General features: G+C 45.8%; 1 protein-coding gene across 3 annotated transcripts; it reads left to right on the top strand.

The window, feature by feature from the left end:
- The first annotated feature begins 184 nt into the window (after positions 1-184).
- LOC125403400 (uncharacterized) lies at positions 185-14733 on the top strand. Of its 3 annotated transcripts, XM_087906754.1 has the most exons (6): positions 185-447; positions 2606-2850; positions 6344-6415; positions 8102-8225; positions 8416-8508; positions 10481-14733. In XM_087906754.1, exons 3-6 carry the CDS (start codon positions 6407-6409, stop codon positions 12592-12594), a joined length of 2340 nt encoding a protein of 779 aa, XP_087762880.1. In that variant the 5' UTR covers positions 185-447; positions 2606-2850; positions 6344-6406; the 3' UTR covers positions 12595-14733. The 3 variants fall into 3 exon arrangements, with proteins under 3 accessions (XP_087762880.1, XP_048294667.1, XP_087762886.1); XM_048438710.3 differs by lacking the exon at positions 2606-2850; XM_087906760.1 differs by lacking the exons at positions 185-447; positions 2606-2850 and having other exon boundaries at positions 6323-6415.
- Positions 14734-15056: the final 323 nt, after the last annotated feature.

The raw sequence follows: 15056 nt of genomic DNA, 5'->3' as shown, positions 1-15056 counted from the left end.
GAAAATTGTCCTTGCAGGTTTAACTGGTATGGTTCAGTCTTTCTTGGACCCAGCCCTCTCTCAGCATTGTGAATTTCCAGGGGACCTCCACTCGAGGGGCGACGAACGGGACCACGCGGTCTTCTGGGAAATGTAGTCCAAGACAGTGCCAGTGACCGGATGGGCGCGGCTAGCGTGGGCTGAGTCATCCAATCCCCAGGCGGAAATCTGACCAGGGAGGCTGTTCCGAATTCGGCTTCCTGCTGGAAGTTGGGGTCGGGAAAGCGAATGTGGGACCCCAGGTTCTGAAACCAAAGCAGGTGGGGCTGTTTGACCAAGAGGAAGCTAGCCTCGTGCTGTAGGTGACAGAGTCCGCAATGGCAACCCTGAGTATGTGTGAGGAAGATCATGGGGAGATGACGTGTGCGGCTGGGTCCGGGGGGAGTTGAACGGCAGAGAAACTACGAGGTAAGAAAAAACGCGCGTGAGCGAGAGTTGGGGTCGAGCTGTGCCGCTTTGTGCGTGGAGCGCGCTCTTGTAGGTCTTGGTGACTGGGTGGATCACTACGCGAGTGACTGAGATCGTAGAGAAATCTGACGCCTCCCAAATCATTCTCTTTTCAAATTACGATTAGTAATTGTGTTTCTTCCTGTACATTACGGGAGCAAAAGGTACAATTGATAATAACTAATTAGCATTTTCATTTTCCCTGAGATAATTGCACGAAGGCAGTCCACAGGCATTATGACTTCTTAAACACAGTGTGTTTTGTCCGTGAGGTGTGCTGGGGGCGGAGGCATGCCCAGGATCTTTCAAGCAGACATGTACTCTTCCTCAGAGAATTCTTGAGGGGGCACAGGCCAGCTTCTCAGACTGGCCTCCTAATAGCCAAGGTTGACCTGAACTCGAGGTTCTTCTACCGCCAGTACTCAGGTGGTTTCTGTTCTTTCGATGAGTTTGTTCAGACTGGCGACCTTGCTATTTAGCCCTGGTCACCCTTCAGGAGACAGTTCCCCTCCCTCTTAACGACTGAGATACCAGGTGTGAACCACCGCGTCCTCCCCAGAGATGTGATTAGCTTTAGAGAGCAACATCAGGCGCAACTAAAGTAAGCTGCAGAGAGACACAGTGCGGAAAACCGGAGGAGCACAGCCATGCGTGTCCGTGGATTAGTCCGTGTAATCCAGATTTGACAGCAAAGTGTCGTTCTGAAGTGTTTAGAAAACTCAATGCTGTAACACTCCCTCCTTTCCTTTTGAGACATGGCCTCTCTGTAGCCCTGTCAAGAACTTGCTATGCAGACTGTGCTGACCACAGAGACCCGTCTGCCAGTGCTGAGATTACAGTTGCGGGCCACCATCTATAAACCAAATGTATATAAGGTAGCGTGATTAAAGAGCATGCTCAGTTGTCAAGCGGTAGCTTTTGTTTATGTTTGAGATGGACTGTAGTTTGTGCTGGCCTCCAACAGGATAAGTCGGAGCCTGCTGGTCAGCTGGTGTCTGAATTAAAATCCAGGTCTTATGTCATTCTCTCTCAGGTAGATTATAACTTCACTGAACTGGGTGGAATCTAGTTTGAACGAGAGACTGATGGGTGGCTAGAACAGTGGAGGAGGCTTTTAGTGAAGTAGCCAAATGAGACTCATACATAGGACACGTAGTCACTGAGGGACTGAAACCATTGAAAAGCCTTCAAGATTTCCTGAGAAGCCATGTTCTTTTAATCAATGTGAACTCTTGGTTACCATTCCTCCTCTTTGAGGACTTAAGCAAATTAGAATGGTGTCAATATACCGGATAATAATAATGTAACCATGATCAGGCCTTTAAAACACGCGCTTTAAGGGAAATTGAAGGAGATGGGGAGATGGCTCAGCAACTTGCTGCTCTTGCAGAGGAGCTGGGTTTGAATCCCACCACCTTCAATTACCTGTAACCCCAGTTCCAGGGGCACAGACATACATGCAGGCAAAACACCCATACACATAAATAGATAACCAACTAAATAACAATTTTTAAGAGATTGCCTGGAAGATGGGACTGAGGTATTTCTGTTTGAGAATGGAAGAGGTACTAAACCTGAGTTCAAGATAGGATTTTCGCAGATTCTTAGCTAGGACACCGGGATCTGGGGCTGGCACCAAGTAAAATTTACCCTTTTCCTGTTTCCGCCTAAAGCAGGCAGGTGCTCGTGTGATACAAGGTGTAGTGATTCAGCCAGTTTAAGGCTGGAGTAGAGACAGTTCAAACTCACCTCTAGCACGATGCTGTTTTCCAAGACCTTGTAGCAGCAACCCTTGTGTCTGTCAGTGCCCCCCAGCATTTATTGGCCATCTTTCTGAGGCCGGTTTCGCCTACTTCCCAGACAGAGAACTACATTTCCCAGGAACCATCACATCCGTGGATGTTGCAGGTCCTAAGACGGCAAGGGGCTTCGTTTGCATAGCCAAGGAAGAGCAGTATGTAGATCTCGGACATTGGCCATCTTAATGTGACCTGAAATTCCTGAAACTCTCGTGAACAGTTGTTAGCGTTGTGTGAGGGGTGGTCTCTGCCGATGAACGTAATGGATTTTAAAGCCAGAGCCTGTAAATTGATGATTGTGATCTAGTCTTTTGTTATAGACTATACAGAGTTGGACTACATTTCCCAGAGTGCACTGTAAACAAGCTGCTTCCGCGAGTTCCAACCTAATTGGCTTCAGGCCTGAATCTCTTGGACCGTCTAGGATGTGTGGGGTATAGCGAGTGTCATTTTAAGGACCGGAATCAGAATGACCATGGAAACCGAGTTCGGGGGTGAAGGGCTTTCCTACGGAGCGTGGAGTTCTGAAGAGGATATGGTGGTGTTCTGGGCTGACAGAGTTGGGGTTAGTATGGAAACTTGGTGGTTGAGGGTGCATACTTGGGATTAATATGGGAGCTGTGGGCAATTGCCCTGCCCTGTGGGGTGTGTGTGTATGTGTGTGTGTGTTCTGGAAAGCGATGTCACACTCAGTGGCAAGAACATTCTGGGCCAGCACTCCACACACTGAATTACATTTCCCACCCCACGGTATCTTACTTATTTAGAAGTCCACCCTATTGAGTAAAGGAGGCTAGCACACAGTGCTGGCCATTCAGGATGCTGGCTACCCTAGCTCACACCTTGCTTTTCATGTAGATTCACATTTTAATGTGTTCAGTCTATTGCAATTATTTTGCTGATTTTTTTTTCTGTTTGTTTCTGTGTGGCACTATTATATTTTTCAGAAGGGACTTTTGAGAATATTTTCAAAGTTCTTATGTTATAGCAATATATAGTTTGCTTTTTTTCCCCCTTTGAAAATGGATCTTCCTATGCAGTCCAGGCTAGCCTTGACTTCGTAATGATTCTTCTGCTTCAGTCTACTAAGTTTGGGATTATAGGTGTGTGTCCACTTCTGGTTACTCTTTGTATCTTTAAAAATTGATGAGCCAAGTATGGTGGCACAAGTCTTTGATCCCTGATCCCTACGTTCTGGAGGCAAAAACAGGCGACCTCTGTGAGTTAGAGGCTTACCTGGTCTACTTAGTAAGTTCCAGGCCATCCAGGGATATATAGTGAGACTCCATCTCAAAAAGCCAAAATAAATGAGTAATTGTTTGGTTAGCTATAGTCCTTGAAGCTCTCATTTCTTTTTCCACAAATTATGTTAAAAATCCTAAGTTTTTCAGGATGGAAGGTCTAATTAAAGTGAGAATTTCCTTTTGGTTACAGGCAGTTGACCTTTTTAGCACAACTCTTAATGGTTTTTAAAATACTTTTTGTAACTTTATATGCACGAGCATTTTGCCTGTGTGTGTACACCGCGAGCACGCCTGGTTCCCTGCAGAGGTCAGAAGAGGGCATTGGATCCCCTGGAACTGGAATTGGGGGTGCTGTGTACCATCACGTAGGTGCGGGCAATCAAACCAGATGTTCTGCAAGAGCCTCCCCAGTGCCTCTCCTCTTCATGCTTTTTAATCTAATGCTTTTATTAGGGAATGTTCTGGTACTGATGAATTTTGTGCCGTCTCCCCAAACCATTGTGTCCTTTCATGGTATTTGTTTAGACAGCTGGGTATCGGTGTACACTTCCAGTCTGCAGTGGTTCTGGTTTGCCACCTTGAGTCTCCCTTACATCTTCTTTAGTTCTTCCTTCTCCCCCTTCTCTCTCTCTATCTGTTGTTGTTGTTTGACATTGTCTGACTGTGGAGCCCTGGCCGGCCTAGAGCTCACGGAAACCCACCCGTCCTATCTTATCTGTTAGAACCTTGTGTTCAGTGTTTGGCCCACTCCTCACAGAGTGAGGATTTCTCATGGCTGAAGCATCCACGTAGGCTCTGTTTATTTCTGATTCCTCTCCATGGCTTCAGGAGGAATGTGGGATTAGAACCGTTCCTCCTTCAAACTGTGGAATAATTACTCTCAAGTCCCTCTGTCCCCCAAACACGACGTGTCTCGCGCCACAGCTGCTCAGTAGCTCCTCACTTTTCTCTCAAAGATCCGTCATGACCACAAAACCCTTAGTGTCCCAGGAAAATGGACGCAGAGTCCTCAGGAGCTTCACTGTGCCCTTGCTCTGCCTTCTCACAGCCTCCTCCCCCACTTGCCTTTTTAAAAAAAGATGTATTTATTTATTTATTTATTTATTTATTTATTTATTTATTTATTTATTATGTATACAGTGTTCTGTCTACATGTATCCCCAGGCCAGAAGATGTCACCAGATCTCGTTACAAATGGTTGTGAGCTACCTTGAGGGTGCTGGGAACTGAACTCAGGATCTTTGGAAGAGCAGCCAGTGCTCTTAACTGCTGACCCATCTCTCCAAGGAGCCCCCACCTTTGTTTTTATTTTCTTTTTTTCCCATGTATTTATTCATTCATTCATTCATTCATTCATGAGGCGGGGTCTTGCTGTGTAGTTCCCACTGGTCGGGAATTTGAGATGTGGGCCTGGCTACTCACACAAAGATCCTCCTACCTCTCCTTCCTGGGTGCTGAGATTAAAGGTGCTCGCTACCATGCCTGGCCTTTGTTTTGGTTTGGGTTTGTTGTTGTTGTTGTTTTTCTTCTTTAACTTTTATTTTATGTGTATGTGTACCATCTGCATGCAATGCCCACAGAGAGGATGGCTGGTCCCCTGATGCTGGGGTTAACAGATATCTGTGATCCAGCATGTGGATGCTGGGAATCGAACCCAGGTTCGCTGGAAATCCTCTGCAAGAGCAGCCAGTGTGCTTAACTATTGAGTCATCTCTCCTGCCTCTTCTCCTTCTCTAATGAAGTTTAAATCTCATTTTCAAAATGTAGTGTTCATGACTGGAGAGATGGCTCAGCAGTTAAGGGCACTCAGTGCTCTTGCAGAGGACCTGGGTTCAGTTCCCAGCACCCACACAGCAGCTCATAACCATGTGCAGCTCCAGTTCCAGGGACGTGGATGCTGTCTCCTGGCCTCAGGGAGCGCCAGGCACACATGGTGCGTAGACATACATGCAGGCAAAGAGCTCATTCATAAAAATGAAGGTTTTAAGAGAGCAGTAATTTCCCTCTCCAGAGGTGAGACCTGAGGCCCAAGCTAAAGCGCACTAGCTGGGACTTGTATCGGAGACTGAAGGGTCGTGGGGACTGGCAGTGCAGCTAGACTGTGCCCAGTTCTGTAGAGCCCTGATGGGACATCCATGGGCTGTGTGTATGCTTGTCTCACTGACTGCATGCTGAGTTTCCTCAGGCGTGTTATAGCCTCAAAACTGTCTTCAGGTGTAGGGTGTGACCCTTCTTAGATGCTCTAGGTGAAAACGACTCAGTAAGTTTGTTAGACGTGGAGAAAATAGGACGTGGTGTCCTGGACAAACAGAGGAGTCCAGGTCGCTCAGGTAGCTCCCAGAAGGGAGAGCTCCACTCTGCTTGAAGATTTCTAACTCCAGCTTTGAAGAGTTTTTTGAGACATTTAGATTCAATCAGAATGTCCTTGTCATATGCTCATCTATGGAATGATTTTTGTTTGTTTGTTTTTCAAGACATGATTTCTCTGTGTAGCCCTCGCTGTCCTGGAACTCACTCTGTAGACCAGGCTGGCCTCGAACTCACAGAGATCCACCCGCCTCTGCCTCCCAGTACTGGAATTAAGGTATGCGCCATCACTGCCCAGCTATGGAATGATTTTTGACACAACTAAGTGGCTTATAGCTCCATCCTGTTTTAGTCGGGGTTTTCTTGGTTTATAGTGGGGCCAGCATTTCATCACAATCCCTCTTGACCTTCCTGCAGGGAAGAAGATGGCCTTTCCCTCACCCACGGAAGAGGTCTCTGGAAAGCCAGGGATCTCACGATTCCCTTTATTGTGCTCTGTTTCCTCAGGAGTTGGCTTCATAAAGATCAGAACCAAGAAGAGAACTGGTCAACATCCAGGAGTTTTAAATCATGGCCCATGTGAGTTTGTATTCCCCTCCCCCCCAAAAAAAAATCCTTTCTCCTCATGGGAATGTTTCTGTCCCTTGTTCGGAAACCACTCACCCGAGCCGACTCCAGGTCAGCCATGCTGTGAGCAGCCCAGGGCTTCCCCTGCGGGCACTCTCCCCTCAGCTGAGAGTCCTTATCTCGCCCACTTGGCCATCAGTGGCCCTTAATTGTTAGACCTGAACGCATATCTAATCGGGGAATACACCACCAGAGAGCAAGCACATCCTGGAGTGCCTTTTCAAAGAGACAGCAGAAGAAGGTTTGCACTCACTCTGCATACAGACGGGAGCACTGTGGCGCTCGGTGCTATTCCGGGCTGTCTCCGCAAATGGCGCTTTCCAGTGCATTAAGAAGTCATGGCAGAAACACCTAGTGTGCAGAGACCTGGGGATCCGCAGGAAGCTAGCTGGTTGGCACTTGCTTCAGGGAGCAGCACATTCTGCTCAGAAAGTCAGGATTTGGCGAATACATTGGTAAAGAATTCTTTAAATTTAAACCGATGGGAAATTTAGCTAAAAGTACCCTGTCTTAAAAGAACAAACAATAAAATGAGCAGTCATAAAATGTCCACATTTTCTCATGTTTTACATATGTCGGGTGAAGCGTGATCCTAATTAGTCTTAACAATAAAAACTCAGAGTCAGGTACCTAGGGTGAAAGGGTCAGGGAAGCAGAGCAGCCTCCACCAGAAACTTCTGACCTCTGTGAATCCTTAGACCGAATGGGGGCAGTTCTGCCTGTGAATCCTCAGACTGAATGGGTGAGCGCCTGACTCTTCCTGCCTTATATTCCTGTTTCTACCTCTGTAATGCTGAGATTAAAGGCATGAGCCTCACGTGCTGGGATCCAAGGTGTGAGCTCTCAAGTGCTGAGATCCAAGGTGTGAGCCAGCCAGCACCGCCTCTGTTTCTCTTTTAGACTGGTTCAATCTCACATAGCCCAGGGTGGCCTTGACCCCCTGATCTTTCTGCTTCTTCCTCCCAAGTGCTGGGATTAAAGTGTGTGCCACCACTGTCTGGCCTCTATGGTTAACTAGAGGTTAGCTCTGCCCTCTGATCTCCAGGCATGCTTTATTTGTGAGAACACAAACAAAATATCATGCAATGATCTGGAGTTAGGGATTTCAGACAGGCATAGTCTCTCCATGATGTCTGCCATAAAGTTCTAGGATATCTCTGGGCTACCACCCTTTGGTCCCAGTGTTCCTCATAAGAAACCTATAAGGATGCTGTGACCAAACAATAGTTTGTTTTTACAGTTTATTTCTTTAATGTGTATGTCTGTGCACTTCTGTGACTATCGTGTGTATAGATGCTAGTGAAGATTAGAAGAGGGTGCTGGATCCCCTGGAGTATGGTGCCCAGTATGGGGCTTGACCGAGCTCAGGCCCTGTAGAAGAGCAGCAAGCACTTCTGGCCACTGAGCCGTCAGACAGAGCCATCTCTTCAGCCCCAGAGCAGCAGTGTTGAGAGCCTATGGGCTCTTGGCATGATTGACCATGGTTCCATCTCCTTCCCTCCCGAACCACAAACGGCCAGCTCCAGGTTTTGCTCATCTGTGTTCCATTCCCTGCTCTGCCCTTTGCCACCTTTTTTCCCTTCCATCTAAATAATTTGTTTAAATTTTATCATTAATGTTGGGGCTGTTGTATGGCAGGTAATGACGTTCAGAGATGTGGCTATAGACTTCTCCCCGGAAGAATGGGAATGTCTGACCCTGGAACAGAGGCGTTTGTACAGAGATGTGATGTTGGAGAACTACAGCCACCTTGTCTCAGTAGGTAAGATTCAGTTTCACCCTAGACATTGGTTTTTGAGAAGATGGTTGTCATCATTGGGGACCTCCCACAATGCTTTGTCCTTCTCCTTGCCCTTCTCGTCATCGTTCCTCTTCCTTCGTCACCAAGGCACCAGATAAAAGGTTTGGAGTTCTTATCATGTGGTTCTTCCTATGTTTTATCTTACATGCAGGCCTTTGCATTTATCAACCACGTGTGTTCCCTGTGGAAAAAGAACAAGATGCCTCCGTGGATTTGGGCAGTGAGACCAGCAGGTTTTACCCAGGTGAGTGGTGGCGGCTGGGGCAGTCATCCAGCAGTCTGGCTGCTGAGTCAGCAGCACCTCTGGCACGCTGGCGCAGGGCACACCGTCCCTGGCTGATGGCCTCTGACACAGCACGGAGCGTGTCCACCCCTTCCGGCCTCGCCTTCTCTCCAGTCCACTTTTAGCGCCATCCTCTTCTTATTGGTCCCCCACGTGACAGAAAGGGAAGTGTCATTCTCTTTCTCTAGTGGCCATTGTTTTCTAAATGATGTAGCTCAAATGCCTTCCCATCTCTTGCTGTTTCCTTTTCTGTTTAGGTATTTATAAATTTCCTTACTCTCTAAAAATCTGCAAACTTATTAATCATTTTAGCTACGATTTCCTTCCTATAATGCCACCACACGCAGCCCTCTTGAGTTGCCTTCCTTTATCTACTGTCTCCTTCCTTGTGTGTTTCCTGAGCTCATGAGGTCATTGTTTAAACACATAGTTACCAGTTTTTAGTTTCAGCTTGGATTTACTAGCATTGAGAAAGAGTATATATTAATAAGCCTTCTATTTTCCGTAATAGGAACTTATTCAGAAATTTTTGCCTGGTGGAAAAGAACACCTTTAGGTTGGTGGCTTAAAAGTAAGTAAAAACAGTGTGGGCCACTTAGGAGGAGCTACCTGCAGAGAGGTCAGGGCGAAAGGGAGGCAACCAGGAGAATGCCTGGCAAGACAAGCCCCACTTGGCCACTTCCTGTGTTTCTCCCTTTTCCCCTCCACGGGTGAGGATGGCCATTATCGGTAGTTCAGCACATCCTCTGCTGGGGGCTTTGTCGTCACAGTGGACCAGGACTACAAGATGACAGAGCAGGTAGAAATGCTTCTTGCTCTACACTTCCGAGGACCGGAGTCCAATCCCTGAAACACGTGGTGGGAGAGAACTGGCCTCACACGTCTACTGTGGCATGTTCATGTCCACAGACACACACACACACACACACACACACACACATACACACGTGACTTCCGAATGTCTACAGTGGCATATGCATGCCCACAGTCACACCTACATACAGTGACTGCCACATGCACCCAGTCTGTCTGTCTGTCTGTCTATGTCTCTGTCTTTCTCTCTCCATATACAATAATAATAATATATTAAAAATAAATTTGTCTTTGGCTAAGCCAGACTGGATATGCTTTTGTCTCCTATTGTACTAAAAGGCATGGAGGGGCCGAAAAGATGGTTCGGTGGAAGAGCACTGGCCGCTGTTAAAGGGGACCAAGGTTTGATTCACAACACCACATGGTGTCTCACACCTGCCTAACTCCAATCCTGGGGGTCACGTGAACTTCTGGCCTCATTGGGCACAGGCACATACATACATGGTATACAGACATACATTCTGGCATACATCTGTACACATAAAATAAATACATAAATTTTTAAAAGCCATGAAGGAGGCCAGGCAGTGGTGGTGTACACCTTTATCCTAGACCTTGGAGGCAGAGACAGGCAGATCTCTGTGAGTTCGAGGCCAGCCAGGTCTACAAGAACTAGTTCCAGGACAAGCTCCAAAGCTACAGAAAAACCCTGTCTCGAAAAACAAAAACAAAAAAAAAAAAAGACAAAAAAAAAAAACAAAAAAAAAAGCCATGAAGGAAGCAGCCTGTGTAGTCATTAAAATAAAGATGGAAGAAACTAAACTGTGAGCTATGCTACATTGTTGCTACTTGATTATTCCATTTGTGCCTCTTGGTGCTTACTTTTTATAAAATCCCCCTAAGTAAATTCTAAGTTATCCCTCCTCCCTTCTAAAATTAACTCTCTGAAATTTTTGTTTATTTTTTTTGTCCTTTTAATGTTGTCCAGATTTGGGTTTTTTGTTTTGTTTTGTTTTTAAGACATTCACTTCTTGTGTGATTTACTTTACCATTGGCTTTTGAGGGCATTTTTTTCTATATGGATAGTAAAACAGTATATATTTACATTATTATCTTTCAGATATAGATTCCATGTGGCAGATGAAGAAAGTTCTACCAAAAACTAGCAAATGTGCAAGGCAGTTATCCCAGTGGGAAGTAATGGAAACCGATACAAACCACAGCCTTGAAGGTTCCTGTCCTAGAGCTGACTGGGAGGGCAAAGGTCAAGTTCCAGCACAAAAGGAGAGTCAAGAGGGATGCTTTAAGCAGATGGCGCTTACCGATGAAGAAATGCCCTTTTTGAATCAGCTCACAGCTTTTAATCAGTGTCCAGGACTAAATATAGAAGAGAAAGCAAGTGACTTCAAGTCTGAAAAGTCCTATAGTTTTGCCGCAGGCGCCACCCAACTCCAGTTAATTCACCCGGGTGAGAAATTTGAAGAAGACGAAAAGTGTGGAAAGAGCTTCCCTCCTGGTGCCAGACTGGCGCGGTGCCGCGTGCTTCACGCTGCAAAGAAGGCGTTTCAGTGCGAGGAATGCGGCAAGGCTTTCAGTTTCCGTTCCAGTCTTACCGGACACAAGAGGATCCACACGGGGGAAAAGCCCTTCCAGTGCAAGGAGTGCGGGAAAGCCTTTCGGTTCCATTCGCTGCTCAGTGTCCACGTCCGGATTCACACGGGGGAGAAGTCCTACGAGTGTAAGGAGTGTGGGAAGTACTTTAACTACAGCTCAGACCTCACTCGCCACCACCGGATCCACACCGGAGAGAAGCCCTACCAGTGCCGGGAGTGTGGGAAGGCGTTCAGCTGCGGCTCAGACCTCACGCGCCACGAGAGGATCCACACTGGTGAGAAACCCTATGAGTGCAACGAATGTGGGAAGGCCTTTATCCAGCAGTCGCATCTCATCAAACATCAGAGAATCCACACTGGTGAGAAACCTTACGTGTGCAAGGAGTGTGGGAAAGCTTTCACGTGTGGCTCACAATTAAGCCAGCACAGGAAAATCCACACTGGTGATAAGTTGCGGAAATGCAAAGAATGCAAAAACTCCTTTAGTTTTGCCTTAGATCATACCCAACGGCAGTTAATTTACATCGGTGAGAAGTTCTTTGAAGATAAGGAAAATGGGAAGGCGCTTTTTCCAGATTCAGAGCTTCCTCAGTACCAGACAGTCCACACTGGTAAGAAAATATACGAGTGTCAAGGATGTGGCAAGGCTTTTAGTCTGCGCTCCATTGTCAGCAGCCTGAAGAAAATTCACAACAGGGAGAAGCTCTTTAAATGCCAGGACTGTGAGAAGGCCTTCCGGTGTCCCTCGGATCTGGCCCGCCATCAGAAGATCCACACCGGCGAAAAGCCCTACAAGTGTAAGGAATGCGGGAAGGGATTCATTTGCAGATCAGACCTTGGCCGGCATCAGAGGGTTCACACTGGAGTAAAGCCTTATGTGTGTAAGGAGTGTGGAAAAGCTTTCACTCGCGGGGCACACCTCACTCAACATCAGAAAAGTCACATTAAGAAGCCGCACGACTTTAGCGGAGGGGAGAAGGCCTTCGGTTCTGCTTTAGAAAACCCTCAGCAGTCGCTGATTCGTTCTGGTGAGAAATTCTGGGAGGATAAGGAATTTGCGGAGACCTTTGCTTGTGGTTCAGAACTTTCTCAGTTTCAGCCTGGGAAGACAGCAAATGAATATAAAGGGAATGGCAAGGACTTCAGCTGGCGTTCAAATGATAGAGATCTTAAGACAATTCATATTCGGGAGAAGCGTTTTCAATGTCGGGAGTGCCCAAAGGCCTTTAGATACAGCTCCGAACTCACGCGCCACCAGAGGCTGCACACCGGTGAGAAGCCCTACAAATGCCAGGAATGTTGGAAAGCGTTTGCCTCTGCCTCAGACCTCGCTCGGCATCAGAGGATCCACACCGGGGAGAGGCCCTATGAATGCAATGAATGTGGAAAAGCCTTTATCCAGCAGTCACATCTTATTAAACATCAGAGAATCCACAGTGTCGAACAGCCCAAGGGTGTAATGAATGCGGAAAAGCCTTCTGTTGGCAGCCAGATGTTACTGAGCATGAGAGAGTTCACACTGGTCAATAATCTTATCAATTTAAGGAGTGTTGGAAAGATTCTACTCATGGCTCAGCTCAATCAGTGTCAGAAGATTTATACTGATGAGGAATCAAGTTGAGGCAGAACTCTTGGAAAAGCCTGTTTTGTGTCTCAAATTTTACGCAGCACTAGAATGCCCACATTGGTAGGGAACCTAGGACCGAGCTTTAGAAAAGCCTTCATCTGTAACTCAAGCCACTGTCTCCTGTGGAATATCTTCACTGTGTGAAGATAATGTCACTGTGGTTGACTTAATAAAAAAGCTAATTGGTCAATGGCTCAGGAGGGATTTTCAAGGTAGAGAGGACGCTGGGAAGAAGGGCGGAATGGTTAGCCAGATGAAGAGCAAGCAGGATGGGCTTTGTGGAGATGCAGTCATAAAGCCATGAGGCAGAAAGTGCATGACTTAAGTTATAAGGTCTAGCTAAGAACAAGCCTAAGCTATCAGCTGCACTTTCATAATAAGAAGTCTGATTTGGGAGCTGGCTGGCGGGATAGAAAGACTCGCTATAACTGTCATGTGAGTTATTCCATGGTGGTAGGAAACCCTACAAGTATAAGTGGTGGGAAAGACCTTCTTGGGTTCATAACTTGTTCGAAGTGAGAATATTCATGAGAAAAAACTGGATGTAAGGAATACGGAAAGACCTTTATGTTTCAGAACTGAATGGACATCTGTGACATGTTGGCTAAGAAAATGAGTTCAAGGAATGTGGGAACACTTGTTGGTGATTCTGAACTTAATTGGTAGAAAGAACATACTCAAAAGAGACAAGAAGTGTGGAGAAGCCTTTCAGAACCACGGCCTTAGGAGCGCATACAACAGGGAACCACCGATGTCCAGGGAATGTGGAGAGATTTTATTTTGGACTCGCCTCTCATGTGACAGGAAGTCCATACTGATGCAGCGCCCGTAAGTATGAGAAGAGTGACTTCGTGATCTTGTAAACTTGGGTTGACAGCTGGACGTTTGTACTCTTGTGTGGTGTGAAACCCAGAGCCTGCGCTTGCTGTCCGAGTGCTCTTGTTTCCCAGTCCCCCCTCCCCCCAGGAGGGCACTTATGAAGACAGTATTTTCCCTCTCTTCACTGCTGTGGCTGTGTGTGACACAGAAGCAAGAAAAGCTAACTTATTTCTACTCGTTACAATAATTTCTTTTCAAAAACCCCTTAAGTGTAATACCAGAAGACCTCTGGGCAAAATAATATGCCTGTCATCCAGGGTCATGATATAGTCTATGTTAATTTAGGAAAGACTTTACCAGTGGGCTTTTTGTGTGCTGTAAAGATGCCTTACGAGAGAAGTGGCTATAGCTCTATTTTAGAGTATTTGCAAAGAAATGTAAATGTGTAAAATATTCAAGACATGATTTTTATATGTGGAGCACATATTTTCTAGAAAAACTTAGAAGTGCTTGTTTTTTTTAACACAACATAGAAAGTCCAAAAGAATTTTTAAAACATCAGAATTGCATTTAAAATGTCCTGTGAGGGCCTGGAGATGTGGCTCAGTTGGTCAAGTGTTTGCCTGGCAGGCATGAAGCCCTGGGTTTGGCTTCCAGTACTGCATAATCAGGTATCACGGTCCATGCCTGAAATGCTAATACTCAGAAGGTGGAGATAAGAGGATCAGAAGTTCAGGGTCTTGCTTGGACCACGTAGTTAATTCAAGGCCAGCCAGGAATCCGTGAGACTGTCTCAAAGGAAAAAGAAAACCATGTTTGACCAAGGTTATGGGAGATACGTAATATATTTTACATATATAACATATGTATATATATGTGTGTGTGTATATATATATATATATGTATATATACCATGGAAGAAAAGGGAACCATGTGGAACTTAGCATAATTCTTACATTTGAAAAGTTTCAGTTGTAAAGGTAAATGAAGAATCTCAAAGGAGGTGAACTGGACATTTAAAGGGAAAGGTGATGCCAGCTCCTTTTCAGGCATGTTTTGTGGGTGAATGACAATTCTAGATGATGCAAGCATATATTTAGGTCAGTGCTGAGTATCATGCAAATTCAGTTCTTGGTACCTTTTAGTATTATATGTTCAGCAATGGTGAGTAAATGTACATATTTAAAACATTTAAGTATATTTCATGTGCATGTTATTCTGAGATTATTATCATTTATGAACTTTATAACTTGGGATAATTCTGTCATATCTTTACTATAATAAAGTTATATTCATTCATGCTTGTAACATGAAGGTCTGCTTGTTGGGGTTTTTCTGTTCTGCCCAGTTCCCACAGCTGTTTAGCCCCAAAGAAAATCACACAGAGGTCTCCATAAATTATAATCTGATTGCCCCATTAGCTCAGGCTTCTTATTAGCTCTTATGACTTATATTAACCCATTATTCTGATCTATTTTAGCCATATGGCTCGATACCTTTTTCAGCTGGCAGGTTACATCCTGCTTCCTCGGTGGTCTGCACAGGACTGGGAGGAATCAGCTTCCTCCTTCCCAGAATTCTCCTGTTCTCATTGCATCACTTCTACTTCTTGTCTGGTTTTCCTGTCTATACTTCCT

The sequence above is a fragment of the Myodes glareolus genome, chromosome 1, assembly GCF_982192425.1.
Source record: "Myodes glareolus chromosome 1, mMyoGla1.1, whole genome shotgun sequence".
NCBI lineage: Eukaryota > Metazoa > Chordata > Mammalia > Rodentia > Cricetidae > Myodes > Myodes glareolus.
This window is presented reverse-complemented; position numbering and strand designations above follow the sequence as displayed.

Coding starts and splice junctions, on each gene's coding strand:
- LOC125403400 (XM_048438710.3), top strand. Junction 8,226..8,415: donor CAGCCACCTTGTCTCAGTAG/GTAAGATTCAGT, acceptor TCTTACATGCAG/GCCTTTGCATTTATCAACCA. Junction 8,509..10,480: donor GACCAGCAGGTTTTACCCAG/GTGAGTGGTGGC, acceptor ATTATCTTTCAG/ATATAGATTCCATGTGGCAG.